The sequence below is a fragment of the Camellia sinensis genome, chromosome 1 (genome assembly GCF_055761805.1).
Source record: "Camellia sinensis isolate YWXY chromosome 1, ASM5576180v1, whole genome shotgun sequence".
In the NCBI taxonomy this organism is placed as follows: Eukaryota; Viridiplantae; Streptophyta; class Magnoliopsida; order Ericales; family Theaceae; genus Camellia; species Camellia sinensis.
This window is the reverse complement of record NC_138961.1, coordinates 172767488-172789430: the sequence shown is the minus strand read 5'-3', so window position 1 is coordinate 172789430 and position 21943 is coordinate 172767488. Positions and strand designations below refer to the sequence as shown.

Sequence of the window (21943 nt, the reverse complement as noted above, 5' to 3'; positions counted from 1 at the left end):
TAAGTAGGTAAACAATTAGTAATTTTAGTGTTTATATAAGTAAATTTTGTGTAGATACAAAAAAAAAAAAATAATAATAATACTAGTTACTATTTTATCAACAAATATATTTTTTAAAACTTGTACAAAGGTTCTATTTTCTTGAGTTCGTCTTTCATCCCTAAAAAGTTAAGGTTGACTCTAGTGATTGGTGGGGGTGTGCGTGGTTCAGTGCAGTTTGAGGCTAAAATTATAAACTAAATCATAGATGGCAGATTGACAAATAAGCAAATTATAGTTTGAGCGGTTTTAATTTATTAGTTGATTGAAGAATAATCTTAAATATACCAATTTGCAATAAATTTTATATATTAAATATCTCTCACATTGATTTTAGTTTGATATTTCATTAGAGGTAAAAAAAATGTATTAATTATAACGGAGTAGTACAGTTTTAAAGACAGATTATAAATTTCAAGTTGCGAATCAAACTAACCTGCGATTAGTGAGCAAATTAGTAAAAATTGGGTTATTTTAACAGATTGAGTTGTATTTTATATAACCTTAGTGGTTGGGCTGTTGGAGGTAGGGAAAGGACTGGTGGAGGAGGTAGGTGTGGTGGGGGAGGGGGCTACTGGAGAAAGGTGGCAGGAGTGGGGGGTTTAAAGAGTATATTTGGTATTATGGTGAGGTTAGAGAAGAAAAGGTTAGGAGCAATTTTGAAAGGGAGGTCTAAAGTAGGGGTGGAAAGTAAAATAGTGAACTCTTAGGAGCACTCATAAAATAATAATCTTCACTTTTCACCAACCGATTCGAATCAGCGGAGATATTCTAAACAAAACCTGCCGCCAAAAGAATGTCCACGTTCACTGACTGCTCCAAGGAAAAAAAAAAACGGTGTTTTCAAGTTTCAACCGAATCGGTATCAGAACAGAACGTAGAGAAACAAAGAACAACAAAGTGACGAACAAAAAAAACCTAAGGTCGCCCATCAATGGCGGTGACCAAACCCAAGGGCAAGGGTTCTTCAGCCCCGACCTCACAAACCTCGAATTCCAGACTTCGGCTTTATTCTCTGTTGCTCACTCTTCAGTACGGTGCTCAGCCATTGATCTCCAAACGATTCATCAGGTTAATTGCATTGTCTCGCTTCCATTGAATTTGTATCGACACTGTGATTGTTTTGATTTTGTATGGAAATGATACTCAATTCGCTTTGATATTCGTTCGATTTTCTTGTTCTGACTTGTGATTTTGTAAATCGAACCTTATTATACAAAAATTGTGATTTAGTCACGTTCAATTTGATTGATTCAATTGAGTTTTAGCTCATTGGTTTGCTAAGCTGTACAGAGGTCTGGTGGCAAGGATGGGTTGAGGGTGTGCGCGGCTGCACCCAAAAATTTGAAAAATATCATATATTATATTAAAAATTTTAAAATAACTTCAAATTATAGGAGTTCGCACCCTCAAATTTTTTGTAGATAATTTCAAAATTATATAGAGTAGCCCCTTCAATTTTTCAAACTATAGAGTAACCCCAAAGATATAATCCTAGATTCGTCCTGCTTAGCACAAAGTACTATTTGAACTATATTTTTCCCCGAAATGTTATAATAGTATTTTTTTAGAAAAACGTGATTTACAAATGCGTTCTAATTTTGTTTGGGAAATAAGTTGATCTGTACATTAGTAGTTTAATATTGAATTAAAAAAATCTAAACAGGTCAAACACCAGTTATTTGTAAGGCTGTTATACGAACCAAGCTACTTGAGCTTGACTTGTCTTTGGCTCGTCAAAAACTTGTTCAAGGTCAGATCATTATGTAAACAAGCCAAGCTTGAACACAATTTTAAACTTGTTAAGTTTTGAAACCAAACTTGAACAACCTATTACTTAACTCGATAAGTTATATGCATTGTAAAAAATCAAGCTACTTGAGATCGACTCGTTATGTAAACAAGCCAAGCTTAAACACATTTCGATGCTTGTTAAGTTTTCAAGCCAATCTTGAGCAACCTACTACTCTGCTCAACTTGACTCATTTATCACCCTAGTTATCTGAGACAGTTATACCTAGTTGAATGTTTGTGCAGGAACATAAAGGAAGGAGTCCTTTTGTCACCTTTCCTTTAACATCTAGTCTTTGTTGGTAAAGAGTTTTAACAGAAGATTTTTGGTGTTAGGAGTTTGAGAATTGTAGTAACTACTGTTAAGTTGATATGGAGGAGTTACTTACCAAATCGGAGTTTTTCCAAAGATTGTTTCCCAAATACAGGTTATTTTGAATTTTTTTGAACTTGTGTTTTTCAAATCTCGAAGTCACTCACAAAACAACATGGATTTGGAAAATCAATTTAAAACTGTCTGGGTTTGGTAAAAACTCATATATGGAGATTTGTGACTGATCAAATTACTGCAATCAGTTATTTGATGGGGTGAAAGTCAGAGAGTGCAGGGAGTAATGACTTCTTAAGCAATGGATCATTAGTTCCTCATTTCACCTTGTGAAAACAGTGTTATCACATGGTTGGTGTAAATATGAATACGTCATCCTACTACTGGTTGCATTAAAGTTATGGATTGGGTTGCTTCAAAAAGATTTGTTGAGTTTTACTATGTTATGGATGGAGTTCTAACTATTTTGTAAGCTCAAATTGTTTGTCGATTTTATGCTTGGCTCACTTGCAGATAGGGGTGCAACTTGGGCGGGTGCAACTTGGGCGGGCTCAACTCGAGCAACCCGAATCCAGCCCGAATTCTTTTAGGGTTTGGACAAGATATTTTCAAATTCGGTACGGGCTTGAGCAAAAATTCAGAATCCCGAATTAAATTTAGACGGGCTTGGGCAAAGACGTCAAACAACCCGAGGAACCCGAAACCCGAATTATACATATATAGATATATAAAAATATTAAATATATATAAATTATTAGCCATTATATGATATTAAAGTAATTTAGATTATTAAATCATATTGAATATATATTATATATACAAATAATATAAAATCTTACTTTTTTTTTTTTTCTTTTTCGACTCGTAAATTGTAAAGACTACTATAGTGGCATATCTATATTATATAAATGATTTATTTTGATGGCATTAATGATTTTCTATAAATAAAAAAAATGTAAATAGAGTCAAATTTTACCAATTTAATAATATAGCCGCAAAAAAAAAAAAATGAAATTTATTTACAATTCAGGCAATTCGGGCAACTTGGGTTTAACTCAGGTTGGGCTTGGACAGACAACCTTGGGTTACAATTCGGGCTTGGACGGGTCTGGGCAGATCTCAGCACAACTTGGGCTGGGTTTGGACAACCTGCCAGCCTGACCGAACCCGCTTGAGTTGCACCCCTACTTGCAAATGTAGTACCAATTATTTTACACAGAATGACTATTAATATTGATTCTTTAAATTCCTCTTACATTTTCATACTCTAGAAACCAATTTCCCAGCAGGAAAAGAGATAAAAAAGAAGGAGAAGGAAAAGAGAAGTAAAACTGGTGTTAAGTTTTTCAGTATTTACACCACAGGAGCATTTCTACTTTTCTTGTTAATTATTACCTTGTGCAGTGATAAATGCAGGTTCAATTTTTAACCGATATATAGTACTGTAATTTTCCAGTTTTCAACTAACTATGATTCTTGCAGACAAGAAGTTATTGTGACGTCATCTGTTTTGGCATGTGAGATAATAAAGGTTTTCTCCTTCATCTTTTGTTTTGCACTCCATCTTTGTTTTTGATCTAATAAACATTGAAGGAAATGTACTTTTCATTTGCTTACAGGTTATTTTTGCTCTTATACTCATTGTAAGAGATGGTGGTTTGAGGAGACTATTCAAGGAGTGGACTTTAGCTGGTTCATTGATTACATCAGGATTGCCAGCAGCTATTTATGCGCTGCAAAATAGTCTGCTGCAGATTTCATACAAAAATCTTGATTCCCTCACATTCTCAATGCTGAACCAGACAAAACTGTTTTTCACTGCTCTGTTTACATATATAATACTGAGGTATGTTTTTCTAGATCTTCAACTCAAAGGCAAGTGGGTTAGTCTATTGGCTAAGATTTTTGCTGTCAATAAATAATAATTTTTTGTTGATAATGGCTTATCAATTTGAAAACCTGTCTGAAAAATAATATGAGTTGCTGAAGTACACTTCAAACTTATGAGTTGGTAAAAGAAATAATATCGTCCTTCATTGAGCTATCTGGTGGGTGTTAAAGAAGAAAAGAGTGACAAAAGGTTACATTGATGTGATTAGGGATATGTATGAAGGTGTGGTGACCACTATTAGATCGCCTGCTGGAGAGATAAGTGAATTTCCAATTACTGTAGGGTTACACTAAGGATCAACCTTAAGTTCTTATCTTTTCGCTTTAGTTATGGATGAGTTGATGCACAATATTCCGGATGATATGCCACGGTGTATGCTTTTTGCAGATGATATCGTATTAGTGGATGAGACTAGAGAAGGAGTTAATACTAAGTTGGAGATTTGGAGAAAAATACTTGAATTTAAAGGATTCAGGATAAGCATAACTAAGACAGAGTATATGAAGTGCAATTCTAGTAACAGTCACAATGGAAACAAAGGAGAAGTGAAGATTGAGAACCAAGAATTACCGAAGAGTGAACATTTTCGTTATTTAGGATCGATTATCATGATGACTGGGGAGATTGGAGCGGATGTGGTCCACAAAATTAATAATTAAGACGGGTGGCTTAAGTGGAGGAGTGCGTCTGGAGTTCTGTGCGATAAATGAGTACCCATTAGACTAAAAGAGAAGTTCTATAAAACGGCTATTAGACCAGCGATGTTGTATGGAACGGAATGCTGAGCACCTAAGAAACAACATGTAAATAAGATGAGTGTTGCTGAGATGAGGATGTTAAAGTGGATTAGGAATGAGTATATTCGAGAATGGGTAAGAGTAATACCAATGGAAGATAAGTTGAGAGATAATAGATTGACATAGTTTGGTCATATACAACGGAGACCAAGAGAGGTAGTAGTGAAGAGATGCGATACAGTGACGGTAGATGATAGTGTTAGGGCAAGGGGTAGAAATATGATTTTCCTTAATTTGACTAACGAAACGTTCTTGGGTAGAGTCGAGTAGAGAAGAAGTATTCATGCAACCGACCTCATTTGATGGGACTTAAGGTTTGGTTTGACAACATCTATGGATTTAATTCTTAATTTAATTCTTGTTATGTTACTTCCTTTCAGTAAGTATAAAAAGCAAAAATTATATATTTTAGCGTTTGATTGGAAGCAACCTTTTTGTCAACTAGGATATTGCTTTCCATAAGTACTTGGAAACTCTATAGCAACCCCTATTCTCCCCAGATAACCTGTCATCTGCTGTTGGAGAAGTCCTCAATTTATTTCCAATCTTTCAGTGTCACTCTTCTCCCTTTCATAATCCATGTTTTCTACATTTTGGGTTACATTTTTTCCCTTGAAATATAATGATCTTTGTTAACATTTTTGTTTCTTAGTATCTTATGACTGTATAATGGGGGCACATTTATTTCTTCAATAAAACTGGCTAGATCTGCCTTTGGACTGTAATTGCATGAATAAGAAGATGGACTTGCATTGCATGTTTTACCTTAACAATAATTATAAATCATTTGCTTCTATGCATTTAACTAGTAAATATTCTGAGAATGTGATTTCTGAGGTTTCTATGAATATGTTGTCTATTTTTTTGGTTTATCTTATCTGTAGGCAGAAGCAATCAATCCAACAAATTGGGGCCCTCTTTTTGTTGATAATGGCAGCCGTTCTTCTAAGCATTGGTGAAGGATCTAGCAAAGGTTCTACTAGTAGTAACCCTGATCAAATTTTGTTCTATGGAATAATTCCTATCATGGTAGCATCTGTGCTCTCTGGCCTGGCTTCTGCTTTGTGTCAATGGGCTTCTCAGGTTGGCAGAAGTTTCCTATAACTTTGATTTTAGTAAAAATCTTATAGTTGTTATTAATTTAATCCTTTTACTTTTTTCTTTTTTTTTTAACAGGTTAAGAAACACACATCATACATGATGACCTTAGAAATGTCTACAGTTGGAAGCCTGTGCTTGCTGGCAAGTACCTACAAGTCTCCAGATGGAGAAGCCATCAGACAGCATGGATTTCTCTATGGCTGGACCCCACTAACTTTGGTAATGATCTTTATTGATATTTGATGATTTTGACTGTTATAAATTGCTCATCAGGCAAGTTGCATCCATGCCTGACTGGGAACCCTCGCAAATATTAAGTAGATTAATCCAGAAACACTTGGGCAGTAACAATAATATAACACATATATGTAGTTAACCCTGAAATCATGGCATTATCTCCCTCCTTTGTTCCTAGATTTTCAGTCTAATAGTAGATAATGTTGATGGTCTAGCTCATCTGATCTTTTGTATTGTGTAAATAGATTCTCTACGGTGCAGTTAAAATTTGCTTCTAATATATATGATATGCTTCTTACCCTTGGTTTGAGACAGAACCTCTTGTTTGTAGTTTCCATCCCTTGGTTTGAGACAAAACCTCTTGTTTGTAGTTTCCATCTCTCAGATTCCCAAATACGTTTGTCATTTTATAGTGGCACGCTTATTACTTGTGAAAAATTCTGTCTGATCAAGTAGATCCTTGAAGATGGTGTGGTTTCAATGAGATGGATTAGATGCTTTCATATGTTAGGCAATATGAACTTTTTTTCCCCTGCCTCCTCATGGTGTCATTTATTAATTTATTTTTTAGGGGGCAATGTGTGCTATTTTCCACTTTGTATTAGGTATTACTTAATTGTTTCAAACTTGCTGGTTTTATTTTGTTCAGATTCCTGTTATATCCAATGCTCTTGGTGGAATTCTTGTTGGCCTCATTACATCCTATGCTGGTGGCGTTCGAAAGGTAAGTCCAACCTTTAAAAAATATATAATTTTGTAGGTTGCAATATGGAATGATGTCACTGGAGATCAGACAGTGTCAAGCTTGCCAGAATTTTTCTATTTGCCACAGATTTATTAGTTAAAAATCAAAAAGCAAAATTCAAGATGTTCTTATTTGCTGTTTCAATGGCACACATAGTTAGTGGAAACTTTTCTTACTCTGTAAACTGTTCCGACATTGATTCCGGTTAGCGCCTTCATGGGTCCGACAAGACTCTGTAAACTGTCCCGACATTAATACCGGTTAGCTCCTTCATGGGTCCGACAAGACTCTGTAAACTGTCCCGACATTGATTCCGGTTAGCTCCTTTATGGGTCCGACAAGACTCTGTAAACTGTCCCGACATTGATTCCGGTTAGTTTCTACAAGGGTCCAGCAAGACTCCGTAAACTGTCACAACAACTGTCACAACATTGTCTGCTACAACGGTCCGACATGACCCCGTAAACTGTCTGCTACAACGGTCTGACATGACCCCATAAACTGTCTGCTATATCGGTTTGACACGACCATACCGTGTCTCCTATCCTGTTTTATTTTATTTGTCAGTTTACTTTCCTGTTTTGTTACTCTCTTCAAATTCAAGTTGGTTTGTGTCTAACCTCCTTGAGTTTGAGGGAGGCTGTTAATGTACACCTAAACCTACTCCACTAAACCTAACCCACTACACCACTCCACCTCCACTTCACCTACTCCACTACACACTCCACTTCACTTACTCCACCACTCCACCACTCCACCTCCACTTCACATCTCCATCTCCTATATAATGTACACACAATACATCACAACATACAACAATCAATAATACATACAATTTATTCTCTATCTATCAATTTATTTTTACATGGTATCAGAGCAAGGTTAACAACCTAGTCATTCTGCTTCACCGGCGGGCGGCAGTCTCACCTTGGCCGTCCGCTGGACCTCTACACATACCTTCACTCCGCTGTCACAAATTCCATAACTGAACCGAAACTCCGCCTTCCTCCGCCTTCACTCACCAAGAACCAGTCGCAGATTTCTCTCTCTTCCGGTTCTACCTCCTAAAGAAAAATGGCCTCCCACATCGTTGGATATCCTCGCATGGGCCCCAAGAGAGAGCTCAAGTTTGCATTGGAATCCTTCTGGGATAAGAAGAGCAGTGCTGAGGATTTGAAAAAGGTCACAGCCGATCTGAGGTCTTCCATCTGGAAGCAGATGGCCAGTGCTGGCATCAAGTATATTCCTAGCAACACATTCTCTTACTATGATCAGGTGCTTGATACAACCGCGATGCTTAGCGCTGTTCCCCCTAGATATGGTTGGACAGGTGGTGAGATTGGGTTTGACACTTACTTCTCCATGGCTAGAGGAAATGCCTCTGTACCTGCTATGGAGATGACCAAGTGGTTCGACACAAACTACCATTTCATTGTCCCTGAGTTGGGACCTGAGATCAAGTTCTCATATGCTTCCCACAAGGCTGTTGATGAATATAAGGAGGCTAAGGCGCTTGGAGTAGATACCGTTCCAGTCCTTGTTGGCCCTGTGTCCTATTTGTTGCTCTCAAAACCTGCAAAGGGTGTCGAGAAATCATTTTCTCTTCTCTCCCTCTTAGACAAAATCCTTCCAATCTATAAGGAAGTTGTTGCCGAGCTAAAGGCCGCTGGTGCATCATGGATTCAGTTTAATGAGCCCACCCTTGTGAAGGATCTTGAATCTCACCAATTGCAAGCATTCACTGCTGCCTACTCTGAGCTAAAATCAGCTTTGTCAGGCCTGAATGTTATTGTCGAGACTTACTTTGCTGATGTTCCAGCTGAGGCATTTAAAACCCTCACCAGCCTGAAGTATGTCACTGGTTTTGGTTTTGATCTGGTTCGCGGAGCACAAACTCTTGATTTGATTACAAGTGGATTCCCGTCAGGAAAATACCTCTTTGCTGGAGTGGTTGATGGAAGAAACATATGGGCCAATGATCTTGCTGCATCTCTCAGCCTGCTGTAGACTCTTGAGGGCATCGTGGGTAAAGACAAGCTTGTTGTTTCCACCTCTTGCTCACCATTCCACATTTTTGAAGTGAATAGTGCTGGTGGGCCCTACCACTAGCCAAAGCAATTTATAATCCTGATTTCTCTCTTCTTTCCACCGAATTCTACGCAATTTGTCTCCACTCCTGTTTGCATTTTTCTCTTTTTTTCTTTCTTTTGCCTTTTCTTATCATGACATCCACATGAGTTTGTCCCTCTCTTTCCTCCGTTTGCTTTCAAAATTAATTATTATTATTTTTTCCTTTATTTATTTTATTTTATCAAAAAAAAAACCTTCTATTCATTCAATCTCATTTTTCTGCTCAGTCTTGTACCTTCAAGCTATTTAGATTTGCACAATACACTCATTTTATTTCTATCGGGACTTCGCCTTGATCACCATTCTACACCCAAAAAAAAAAAAAAAAAAAAAAAAACAAAACCAAAACAAACAAACACAACCACAACACAACAACCACACCCACAGTGAGATTTTTCTTCTCTACTCTGCCGCAGGTCTCTTCTTTTTGCCTCCGTCCTGGGCGGCCCTTGCCGGTGTTGCCTCCGTGTTTCCCACTCCACTGGGCACGATCACTCCACCCTGCTCCTCCACTACAGCATATGGCGGACCTCCAAATCGGAACATAACGGTGGCCTTCCGCTTCAGCTCCTTATTTTCCGCCTTTAGCACACTTATCTCTGCTCGCGCATCCTTATACATGCGTTGGAGCAGAGCCAGCTGGGCGTTTAACTGCTGCACCTCATTTGTCCTACTCTGCAGCCGGTGCGACAGGTTTGTGACCGCCGTCATGGTCTCCACACATGACTTCAAAGTATACTGATTGGCCTCAATATCAGTTTGCACCGCCATTTTTTGCTCCACCGACCGCATCGGAAAGTTCAACGGAGCAAAACCAGAGGCGCTTGGTTGAGGTTCACTGGCCACCGCACCAGTTATCTCTCTTGTTGACTTGTTGAGGTCGGGAAAGAGAGTGAGCAGACCACGGGACGAAGAGGCCATATTCTGGGTAGCTGAACGGGAAGACGAGGCCATGTTATGGGTTGCTGAGTGTTTCAGAGAAGGGTTGGTTACAGAATGGCAACAGAGTGTTCCAGAATCTCTTTCTCAGAAACGGAAGAGTTTTTTTCAAAGGATTTTCGGCGGTTTCAGACTGGTTTGCACAGCCTCCGCCTCAACCTTGGTTAAATAGCCGAGGCAGACACGCGCATCATGCGCCTCTCGGCGCTCGCCGACAACATGGGCGCTCCTTTTGATAGGTACGCCTTTTGATGGCACGCCTTTTTATGGGTTGGGCACGCCTTTTGATGGCACGCCTTTTGAAAGATTGGGCACACCTTTTGAGGGTGCGACTTTTACAACGGTCCGCCATGACCCCATAAACTGTCCCGACATTTGATTCCGGTTAGCTTTTCCAAGGGTCCGACAAGATTCTGTAAACTGTCCCGACATAGATTCCGGTTAGCTCCTTCATGGGTCCGACAAGACTCTGTAAACTGTCCCGACATTGATTCCGGTTAGCTCCTTCATGGGTCCGACAAGACTCTGTAAACTGTCTCGACATTGATTCCGGTTAGTTTCTACAAGGGTCCAGCAAGACTCCGTAAACTGTCACAACAACTGTCACAACATTGTCTGCTACAACGGTCCGACATGACCCCGTAAACTGTCTGCTACAACGGTCCGACATGACCCCATAAACTGTCTGCTATATCGGTTTGACACGACCATACCGTGTCTCCTATCCTGTTTTATTTTATTTGTCAGTTTACTTTCCTGTTTTGTTACTCTCTTCAAACTCAAGTTGGTTTGTGTCTAACGTCCTTGAGTTTGAGGGGGGCTGTTAATGTACACCTAAACCTACTCCACTAAACCTAACCCACTACACCACTCCACCTCCACTTCACCTACTCCACTACACACTCCACTTCACCTACTCCACCACTCCACCTCCACTTCACATCTCCATCTCCTATATAATGTACACACAATACATCACAACATACAACAATCAATAATACATACAATTTATTTTCTATCTATCAATTTATTTTTACAGATTTCCATGCAGATCTAATGGCCATTGGATTACATGATGGATAATTTGTTAAAAGTTGTAAAAAAGAAAAAAGAATCACAACTGTACTAAATAGAATTCTGCTACTGAACATGTTTATATTCGGTCAGGTTTGGTGGGCCTTGTAGTATTTGGACTAAAAGAGTGTCATAGACTTCACTTTTAGTTATGTTCTTGGATTTATTTGTTTATATTTAAATGCATGCAGGGATTTGTCATTGTTTCCGCACTTCTTGTCACAGCTTTTCTGCAATTTATCTTCGATGGAAAACTAACTTCATCGTACTGCGCTGTGGCTCTTCTACTTGTGATTTGCAGTATCTCAATATACCAGAGATATCCATACCGTGTGAAGAGGAAAGAGTCCTAAGTCTCACGACATTAGGGGAGGTATTGCAATTGCCCCAATTGATAGGATGTTCATTTGGTTCAAGTTGTTCTGACTTTCCAGAGAGGAGTTTTCTAGATTCTTTTGGAGTAGTGTACAAATGACTACTAGCTTAGGAAATTAAGAAGGTAATCTTTGATTTCTTTTATCAAATTCATTACCATTTAAATTGTATATTGATGGGGGCTTATAGTCCCTTCAGCATAGCAAAACATGTACATGTATAATGAGCTTGAAGAAATCCAATGTTGTTCATTGGAGTTCTGAAACTCTGATCCAAGAGCAGCCAGTTATGGGGGACTGTTTGAAGATAAAAAAGGGAATACTACAAAGGGCTTCATAATTGCACAAGTACAGTTATCAAGAAAATCTTATCCACGAGAGACTTCGAAGTTATTATTAAGAGATAAATGTAATAATTCAATTAAGCACATTTTAAGGTAAGCCAATTAATGTGTTTTGATGCCCTTGCTAATAGGAGAGTGGACAGAGAGAAGTACTTGGTGGTGGCAAAGGAAGACTAGATCAGGTCAGGCAGGCAATTCTTGGAAGCTGACATGATGGGAACTTTTGTACTTTTGCTACATCTCTTATTTCATCACCTCTAAATTTCAGTTACACTTCTAATGAGGTGGTAAATAATTTTGAAAGAAGAGAGAAAAGCTTGGAGAAAGTTAATTGATTGGTATTGTTTGCTATCTCATTAGAGGTACAATTGGAGGCGATTAAATGAGGGATGGGGCATTTCTCCTAATTTTTAGTTTGTAACTCAAAAGGTTCCTTTTGCTTTCTTTTGTGTTTATATTTCTATTTTACCTATATAAAAAAAAATGTTATTCTTTCATTTCAAATTATTTAGTTGGCATGAAAAAATTAAAAATAATATATTTTTCATATTAAAATATTTAATTTTTTTCCCCATCAATTAAAAGATCTCTTTAAGTAACTTTAATTTGTGAAAAGAATTAAAAAATTTTGACATAAGAATATTTTTATGTTCTCGTTTTTTTACTAGATAAATAATTTAAGACGTAAATAATACATTTGTTGTCGAAGATGAAAAAACAAAGGAAAACAGCAACAAGTGCATACAAAAGACAAAAAAGGGTTCAAGGCCTCATTTGGATATTATGGTTTTTATTGGCTTTTTATTTAGTTTTCCATTTTTATGATATTTTAATGTGGGTTTTCAAATTTTTTGTTCCCCCTGCAAACACCAAAACTAAAAAGAGTTAATAAGAAGGACATAACAAATAAAAGATGCATCCAAACGAGGCACAAAACTTTAAGGGCACATCATTGTAGGCCCAAAACATAAGCCCACCTCATTAGTATCCTTTGTTTTAGCCCAAACATAGCCCTTTTCTTCTTCTTCTTCTTCTTCTTCTTCTTCTCACTAGTCATCATCACAAAACAGCACTAGCAAATTACAAAGGTTTTTGCAGGGTTCATCATCAACATTTCAAAATCACAACTAACAGAAGAAAATGGGAAGTAGATTAGGTCGAAGAGTAGTTCATTTCGCAAACCTCCCCATCAAGCTTCTCATGCCCTCTTCTTTCTGTAACATCACCGAAATCTCCCTCAAAACCATCCCTTCTGCTTCCAAGGTCAATATCAAACACTTCCCAATTCTCTCTCTCTCTCTCTATCATTATGTGTATGTCTTACGATTTTTGTCTGATTGTTGCTTAGATCGAAATCAAGAGAGTTTTGGAGTCTCTTTACGGTTTCGACGTCGAGAAGGTTCGAACCCTAAACATGGAGGGGAAGAAGAAGAAGAGAGGTGGGCTGTTGGTTGCGAAACCGGACTACAAGAAGGCGTACGTGACTCTGAGGAGCCCCTTGTCGATTTCGCAGGACCTGTACCCTATTCGGATAATCGAAGAGGATAGGAGGAGCTTGATCAAGGAGTCCAAATTGAAATCTAAATCCAAGTCCAGTATTCTGGAGGAGGGCGAAGCGTGGTCGCATTGGCTCGACAAGAAGCACGAAACCAGGTTCATCCCTGAGAAGAGTACCACCGCCAGCAGCAGCAGCAGCGGCGGCGGCGGAGGTCGTGGCGGAAATCGCCGCGGTGATGGCGGTGCTGCTGAGGCGGCGAAGACGAAGTTCCCCTGGACCAGCATGCGGTCTTCTTCTAGGTAGGGTTTTGGTTTGCAATTTGAGAATTTGGGTTATCTGTTTGCTTTTCTTTCTTGGATTGGCACCTAGATGTTTACTTGATGTGCTGATGAGTCATTAAATAATGTTGAGATTATATTTTGGGGGCTATAATATCTGCTAAAGTTTATTTAGTGCCACGTGATTAAAGTTCTGTAATTTAAATGTTAAATTTGATTATGGTTAAACTGGGTTTGTTTAGGCTTTGATACATGAAATTAATGGCTATTTCAGTTTATCCAGATAGATGACTGGATGATTTGAATTGATTTTTTACAATGTGCTTGGAAAATTGTAAAGTGGTGGCTCTCTCTGGAAGTTTTAAAACTCCGCGCTATTTTGTTTGTGTTACTCTGGATTTTGAGCCTATACTTAGGATTAGGCTTTTGATGGAGTGGAAGTGGAGAAAATTGAGCATATACTTTAGGACTAGGCTTTTGATGGAGTGGAAGTGAAGAAAGTTTTACAAAATTATTGGGTAGCATTCAATTTTTTTTTTGTTTTTTTGAGTTGTTAGCCCTAACCCTAAGTGGTTAAGATACTTTACTAGTATCTAGTTTTCAATATTTGTATTTGACCTTTGTATGTTCTCTTCTATTGTGTTCGGGTTTTATGGAGTTCTACGAGGGTTTCTTTACTCTTCGAGATTTGTATGTTTTATTGGTTCCATCCCAGTTGGAGACCGTGATTCTCTCACAACAGGAACTTGGTTCTAACTTGTGTCTTGCTCTAAACTGCGGAATGGTGGTTATCGAGTGGAATCATCACTATGTGGTTTTCAAACAATTTTGTGGGATGATTAAGTTATTGTGAGGGTTGATTTGTGTGTCATTGCTTATTGTATAGGATTTTGCTATTTGCTAGTTGAGAAAGATATACCTTGTGTCTGGTTTTGGGAGAAAGGAAGAGAAAGGAGAGGAGAGTATATACTTTCGCTGCTCTTTTCATTTTTCCTTGTTTAGTTCCCAAAGTGAGGGGAGAAAAGAAAGAAAATTGAGGAGAAGTTATTTCAACCATTTTCTTCTTAGATCCAGCAATTACCTTTTTTAATTTGTCTAGATAAACAAACCAGTGGATTTTACCTGTGCTTCTTCTCCATTTTCTCTTGATAACCAAGACGAGAAAATAATTAAACATTTTTACACCCCCCCCTCCCCCTCTCTGTTTCTCTCTCTCTCTCTCTCTCTCTCTCTCTCTCTCTCTTATTTTCCCTTCACCTATCTTCCTTTCTCCCATAACCATACACTACAAGTGTGAGCCCTGACTGGTTTCAGAGTATTGAAAGGAAACAGATGTGAACACCTTGTTTACAGCTGACTAAGCAATGAAAGGAATTTATTGGTATGTTACTATGAGGCTATGATTTGCTACTTCGTCTCTGTAGAGTCGAAGAATTCACAGCTTTCTTGATCTTTATTGAGATTCTTTTAAGTAATCAAGGTGTCATTGCTTAACAATTTGCTGTGAAGTGTGCCTCTTGATTGGACAAAAATGTAGAATCTTATTTGTAATGGTTGAGTAACATGAGATGGAGTCTGGTGAAATAATAATGGAAAATTGACTCTGATCTATGCTAAGTTGCAAGTGAATGTTTATTTAGAAAGCCATAAGATGAGACTTCACCCACAATGCAATTGTCATGGTTTGTCTGGTTATTTTTTTTATTTTATTAGAACTCATAATTGTGAGCCCAGGAAGTGTTTGGTAACTACTATTATAGTTTTCTATTTATTGTTTGTGTATTTTTCTAAAAGCAAAACAAAAACATGTTTGGTAGTACATGCATGTTTTATTAGCACACAAAAACCAAAAATAAAAACAAGAAAACATCTTTGGTGAGTTGCTGGAGGGGTGGCTGGACGTGGTGTCCAGAGAGGAGGTGGGGGAGAGAGATGCGGAGGGAATGAAAACATGAAATTTTTTCAAAACAAGTGAAAACACAATTTTGTTTTTGAATTTTTGACAAATATTTTCATTTTTTTTTGAAAATGGAATCAATTGCTAAACATGTTTTCGTTTAAAAATTTTCAAATTTTTGTGAACAAAAACATAAAAAAGTAAACATAAAAGTTCCCAAACATATTAGTAATTGATTTTAAGCTATCATTTAATGCTGAAAAAGGAAAAGCATTTTGTTTGATGTAATTCAGACATAGATGATATAATATGACTAATGCATGAAAAGGTACTACTTGCTTATTGAGAATACATGATTATGAATCCGTTAACCAAACATGTAGCTTGTTGTGCGCCCAATCTGGAGTCATATTTTATCTTTTGAAACTTTTGTACTGCACTGTTGGGCCCAGACTACAATTTATTATACTGTATGATCCATAGCTTCAAACTAATAGTCTAATATAGTCAACATTGTGACAAAAGTTGTCTATGTTTGAACCATTTGTACCAATGGAAAACTATGAAGTTCTGTTATGTTTTTCTGATAGTGAGGACCAAATAAAAATTGAATGAGATAGCACTTATCCAAAGAAAAAGAAAACTGTGATAGCAATTATCAGATATGGTTTCAATCTTATTTAAACCAACGGACGGAGAAGAAGATGCAGATGGTTCTTTTCTATTGCTTTTGGCTGCATGGGAATTCATAGTGTAGGTATTTGGTTCTTAGGAGATAGACAACAGCCTTTGGTGGAGGCTGACTCTCTGGCTGCGGGAGTAGTATCTTTCTTGTCCCTCTTCAGTTTCATCGCCATCTATTTTTCCATTGAAAAAACCCGAGTTCTTAATTTTTCTCCAGCCAAATGTCCAACCTAATAAATTGCAGTGCTTGTGTTTTAGCTTGTCATATTGTCTTTGCAGCTCAGTGTAGTCTGTCTGTAGCTCTTGCATTTTCAATTGTACTTCTTCCAGTTCTGCTTTGAGGATCTTGATCTCCTTCATGGATGACGTGCTATCCTCCTGATCTGAATTATCACCTCTTGCTGTTTGCTCCTTCCCTTGCATTGCTGCCTTCATCTTCACTTGTTCCGAGAACAAAACCTGCGAGCTTCTTTTTTAATGTAATAAATGTTGATTTTGAGGGATTATGGATTCCTGCGGCGTTACTTCCTTTGTAATGGGGTGGCATCCCTATCAATGCCTTTTGGTAATAAAATTTAGGAAAAAAAAATTACAAAAAAAAAAATCCCCCAAGGTTTGACCCCTGCAACAAAATAAACCCTAAATTTTTAATTTTATCAATTTAAATCCTAAACTTTTGATTTGTTTTCAATTTGAACCAATTGCCTATTTTCGTTAAGTAAAATTGATAGAAAAATGGGTATTTTAGTCATTAAACTCAATGAAAATTGGTATTTTAGATATTTTATGTATACTTATGTTGAGTTTAATGACTAAAATATTATTTTTTTCGTCGGTTTTAATGAATAAAAATAGACATATGGTTTAAATTGAAAACAAATCAAAAGATTAGAGTTTAAATTAGCAAAATTAAAAACTCAATTTATTTTGTTACAAAAACCCTAAGGTTTTTTTGGTAATTATCCCTAAAATTTACATGTCAAACAAAAGATTTCTTCAGTGTTACTGATAATTTTGAGGTGTCTAAAACATCAGAACTTTCTCTTGTAATGTTGCTGGCTTTCAGTGTGGGAAGTTGAATTGTAACTTTTGGCGCTTGATGCATAACATCTTTTTGTGGTTACTCTTTTTGTTTGAGGTATTGTTAAACTGATTTAGATTAATGAACAGGCTTAAATGGTTTTAGCATTACAAATTCATAGCTCATTAGAAACCTCACAAGCAAGGTTGATTCTTAATGACAGATTAATATGGACTATAACAACCATAAGGTAATGAAAAGAAGAATAATATCGTTCATTTTTTTACATCACATTCGTGGCTTTAAGTTTTGGATTACCAATTCCTTTTGTTTCACCTTGTTTGAGAAAATAAAATATTTAAACATTTTGTTGGATGGTTTTTCCTTTTATGATCTCCTGGCTGTACTTAAATGAATTTCTTACCTTCTCTGTAAAATAAAAAATAATATAAACCATGTTTGTGTTGTTTTTTAAATGTTTTACCTTGTGAACATGAAAGGTGATGTCTTGAACTTGAATTGATATATCTGTTGGAATTTGAGAGGTGACAACCCTGCATGAGCCCAGCAACAGGAATTAAGGGAAAAACAATTGAAGGAAATGCCTGTTACAAATATCATTAAAACCAAAGACTGAATCACGTAGAAAAATAAATAAATAAATAAACCTGCAAAAATTGGTCATTGGGATGCACTCTCTAGAAACAACATTCTCTCTTTTTACATTAGATGGTGTTGCAAAAAAAATTGTTAGGACAATAGGATCAGTGTTATAACCGTGAATGCTCTGTCTTTTCAAAGCTATCCGCTTTCGAAATGAGATTGGTAAGTACCACTATGCTTTGGTTGTGAGCTTGGTTGGCACCATTGGAATATCACTTGCAGGGCTCAATGGTTGAGGCATCAGAAGGCACTTCATAGTGACTTGCTTGCAGCAGATTTATTTTGTGTGTGTGTGTGTGTGTGTGTGTGTGAGAGAGAGAGAGAGAGAGAGAGAGTAAATACCTGAGAAGTGAGTCTGTGGCCTAGAGGGCAATACTTTTAATGGGGTTGGTTTGTTGTTAGTTTTCAGAAGACATAATGACAAATCAGCATCAGGTAGACAATCTAAGATTAGAGAGAATGTTGGCTATGGCAAGTGGACAATCTAAGAATTAGAAAGAGAATGCTGGCTATGGCAAGTCTAATTCAAACAACATAAACACGTTTATGGCCACTAGATTATTGTGTGGCTTAGATCAAGGTAGATTCGTTTGATTGAACATTTGTCGTATGCGCGTGTGTTTATGCTCATTGTGTTTCATAATCCCAAAATATTTTGTGTTTATGCAAAATATGATGTGTTTTCAATGAATTATGCTATTGCTCAAATCATCTTGTTAAGTAAATAGTTCTAGTACTATTTAACAGAGGCAACTCAGGAAATTAGTACACTCCTGTTGTTGAAATTGATATATGACATGAGCTTTACTGTGGTAAAATGTTTTACTTTTTTGTCTTCCATGATGGGCAAGAGTTTCACCTCCATTGAAGAAGATGGCCAACTTTCATTAGAGGTCTGATTTCTCCTATTATTATGGTTCCTTGACTATGGAGATGTAGAAACTGTTTGGAGCTGTAATACTGGTCTTGTAACTGTCTCCCAGCTCTGTCAAAGTTCATGATCCCGAGCTTGCAAGATTACCATAACTCCAACCATGAGTTGTTTTTTCAGGAGGGTTGACTAAGCTGCCTCTTGAGGATGGGACTTCAAATCCCAGACCCAGCCCAAGTCTCATTTGGGCCGAGCCAGTCTGGGTGGCCAGGGATATGGCTTGAGCCGGGTAAAAGCCGAGACCGGCCAGCGGGCCTTCTTGCCAAATTGGTACATTAATGTTATGTGCAAACAAATGGTGCGGGCTACTGCAATTGACAAGATTGATTTCCCTAGGTTTGAGCAATTACACTACTTAAAGCTTTAAATGCAGTAAGTTAGTAGTATCTTCATTTCTCTTATAAAAATAAAAAAATAAAAATTCTCTCTTGTACAAAAAGTACAGCGAGGAGTACCTAAAATTTCGCCAAAAGTACCTAAAAATTTGAACATTGCATGAAAAAGTAGGTAAATTGCCACCATATGATAGTTGGAAATAGGTCCCTTCCCGCAGTAGGGTGTTGCATCTTAAACGGTGTTGCTTTTGTAATTTTTGTTGCAAAAATTATATTTTTGGGGTTTTAATTTAAAGTCTTGATATTAAAATCTTATAAGATAAAATACATATAACATTTTTATAGTAGTTGGGACTCAATATTTTCATAAAGAAATTTATGTTCACAAAGAAATTTTAACTCATCACAGAGAAGAAATTTCTCTGTGATAAGTTGAAATTTTTCTGATAATATTATTGATGGACTTTAACTAATAAGAAAAAATATATTGAGCCTCTCCTATTATCAAAAGTTAGGGCTTGGGTATTTCACTAATTTTTTATTAATGTAGTGTGGGTGAAATATGTGTCTTGTACAAGTAAAGTATAAATGAGAATTATGCATAAATTCCACTCTATTAATTTCTAATTATTTTCTATTTATTTGATATTCTTATATTTCCTTCTCCTAAATTTAGTACTCTTTACCATGCTATTATTATTAGGGTTTTTGTTTATTCTACTTCTTAGAAAAGATTTTTTTGTTAAAGACAATTAACTCTTATTATTAGGTTTTTTTTTATTCAACTTTTTAGAAATCATTTTGTATTAGTTTAAAGACAATTAAAATATGTTTGTTAGTTTAGAATGGCTATAAATGCATCTCAAAATCAAATTTATTTGGAAACAAGTTTTCGAATAGTATAATTTGGTTGGCGATATAATATTGGATAATTCTTTTTATTCGGAATTGGAATATGAAAAAGTTAGAACATTAAATATTTAAAAATACAAAGCCGAACATAGAAAATTTGTTCAAGATATTAAATACTAACTATGACCTATGCCTAAAGGCACTTGTCAAATTAACATGTTGAAAAATGTGACACATCACATTAAAATTTCGTTGGGTATAACTTTTACGTAAAAATGAGTTGGGTGAAACTTTAAAAGAATTCTAAACTTTTTTAAAGAATAAAATACAAATACATTACATTGGATATAACTTTTATTGGGTATAAATTTTATTTAAACTCGTGCATAGCATGGGTATTTTGGTTTATAAAATAACTTAAAAAAATTACACCCGTGTTATGAAAATCCGTTAAGCGAAGGTAAGTATGAGAGAAAAAAAAAAAAATGCCCAATGGGAGATGCCAAAACTAGTGAGTGTGAGAAAATTTAAAAGTTGTACTTGGTAGGTAAATGCTGATTTCAGGAAAGATAAGAGGGTGAGGGTTACTGGTAGTTCTTTGTTTGTCATTTTCATTTTGTTATTCAATTTTTTGACTTAAACAAATTTTGCTAGATTAAGTTTCACAAAAAAATTATTATTATTATTATTACTATTATATGGCAAACTAAAAAAAATGAAATTAGTAAATAATAATAATAATAATTATTATTATTATTGTTATTGACATTCACATAGTTTATGATATCATCTAATACATGGCCAAATAAAATTATGAAACTCTTAGAAAATAATAATGTATTTATATTTTATCATAGGTGTAATTTTAAAATTATTATATTTTTTGTTTAATTTTTACTAATTACATTATAATTCATATTATTGTTATTTAGAACTTAAAACATAACATTAATAGTATATACATATAAGCAAAATGTGATAAAAATAGTTAAAATTTAATTTATTTTATTTTTTTATTGTTTTTAATTTTAATTTTAATTTTAAAATTAATTAATTTTATTTATTTAAAATTATGCGTAGCATGAGTATTTTGCTAGTTCACAATAATATGTAAGACATTTTCAACAAATTTTTAAAAAGGGTCTAACTTGTTTCCAGTTGGAGATCAAGATCGGATCATCTAGTTTGACTAATGGGCCCACTTTTAGGCTCTAATTTAATTATTCGAACCATTCACATTTTAAGATTCATCGAATACATTATCCATATAAAAAATAAAATGATCGGATAACAAAAATCACGAGTTTAGATAAGTTTTGTATGAAAAAATGAACGATGAGAAAATAAACGATTTATATAAAATTGATCCGAACACGTGGTAATTGTTATCTAATTGATTTAATTTTTTACATGAATAATATGTTCAATAAATTCTAAATTATAAGTACTTTAAATCAACGAAGTGGGGCTGAAAAGTTTGCCCACTAATGAAATTAGACAATCCAGTCTTAGGCCTCGTTTGGGAACAGGTTAATTTAGTAACTTTTTAATTATTTGGCTAAAATATAAGCTAAAAAAACTTAATATGTTTGGGATGATTTTTTGACTTTTTACGAAAATATGTGCAAAAAGTAGAGAGAAAAAAGAATCTTTGACTTTTTGGTATGGGTTGTTGACTTTTTGACTAATTTAGTAACTTTTTGACTTTTTAGCTAAAAAGAAAGGTTCCCAAACGAGGCCTTAGTCTTAGACCTTGTTTGAGAATAAACTGTTTTAGTAATATTTTAATTTTTTATAAAAAGATGTGTAAAAAAATAAAAAGAATAATGTAATAATTTATAATAACTTTTTAATTTTTTAACTAAAATATTAATATCTAATCAAAAGAAACTTGACTATTTTAAAAACTCACATACTTTATTATATAAACTATTATCGTAAGATTATGTAAATGTAATAATGGCATAAAAATGATATAAATATAAAATAATTAT

At 35.6% G+C, this 21943-nt stretch overlaps 3 protein-coding genes and 1 pseudogene across 4 annotated transcripts; 3 read left to right on the top strand and 1 right to left on the bottom strand.

The window, feature by feature from the left end:
• The first annotated feature begins 709 nt into the window (after nucleotides 1-709).
• Nucleotides 710-11794, top strand: LOC114303338 (UDP-N-acetylglucosamine transporter ROCK1). The gene is made up of 7 exons (XM_028248480.2): nucleotides 710-1110; nucleotides 3641-3689; nucleotides 3778-4004; nucleotides 5731-5929; nucleotides 6023-6166; nucleotides 6834-6908; nucleotides 11264-11794. Exons 1-7 carry the CDS (start codon nucleotides 974-976, stop codon nucleotides 11423-11425), a joined length of 993 nt encoding a protein of 330 aa, XP_028104281.2. The 5' UTR covers nucleotides 710-973; the 3' UTR covers nucleotides 11426-11794.
• Nucleotides 7838-8951, top strand: LOC145799545 (5-methyltetrahydropteroyltriglutamate--homocysteine methyltransferase pseudogene; annotated as a pseudogene). Its single transcript, XR_014341281.1, has one exon. The product of XR_014341281.1 is annotated as a 5-methyltetrahydropteroyltriglutamate--homocysteine methyltransferase pseudogene (transcript).
• Nucleotides 11795-11999: 205 nt separating the features above from the next.
• On the top strand, nucleotides 12000-13871 carry LOC114303339 (Ribosomal protein L23/L15e family protein). The gene is made up of 2 exons (XM_028248481.2): nucleotides 12000-13053; nucleotides 13139-13871. Exons 1-2 carry the CDS (start codon nucleotides 12931-12933, stop codon nucleotides 13589-13591), a joined length of 576 nt encoding a protein of 191 aa, XP_028104282.2. The 5' UTR covers nucleotides 12000-12930; the 3' UTR covers nucleotides 13592-13871.
• A 1193-nt stretch (nucleotides 13872-15064) lies between these two features.
• LOC145799552 (uncharacterized) lies at nucleotides 15065-18160 on the bottom strand. Its single transcript, XM_082889145.1, has 3 exons — nucleotides 17837-18160; nucleotides 17653-17722; nucleotides 15065-16606 (listed from the first exon to the last, which is right to left on the bottom strand). Exons 1-3 carry the CDS (start codon nucleotides 17851-17853, stop codon nucleotides 16232-16234), a joined length of 462 nt encoding a protein of 153 aa, XP_082745271.1. The 5' UTR covers nucleotides 17854-18160; the 3' UTR covers nucleotides 15065-16231.
• Between the last annotated feature and the right edge of the window lie 3783 nt (nucleotides 18161-21943).

Bases quoted from the DNA above. Each gene is read 5' to 3' on its own strand.
- LOC114303338 (XM_028248480.2), top strand. From the start codon at position 974: ATGGCGGTGACCAAACCCAAGGGCAAGGGTTCTTCAGCCCCGACCTCA. The intron at 3,690-3,777 runs GTTTTCTCCTTC...ATTTGCTTACAG, and splicing joins TGGCATGTGAGATAATAAAG to GTTATTTTTGCTCTTATACT. The intron at 4,005-5,730 runs GTATGTTTTTCT...TCTTATCTGTAG, and splicing joins TTTACATATATAATACTGAG to GCAGAAGCAATCAATCCAAC.
- LOC114303339 (XM_028248481.2), top strand. From the start codon at position 12,931: ATGGGAAGTAGATTAGGTCGAAGAGTAGTTCATTTCGCAAACCTCCCC. The intron at 13,054-13,138 runs GTCAATATCAAA...ATTGTTGCTTAG, and splicing joins CCATCCCTTCTGCTTCCAAG to ATCGAAATCAAGAGAGTTTT.
- LOC145799552 (XM_082889145.1), bottom strand. The intron at 16,607-17,652 runs GTAAAACATTTA...AGAAGCTCGCAG, and splicing joins TCACCTTTCATGTTCACAAG to GTTTTGTTCTCGGAACAAGT.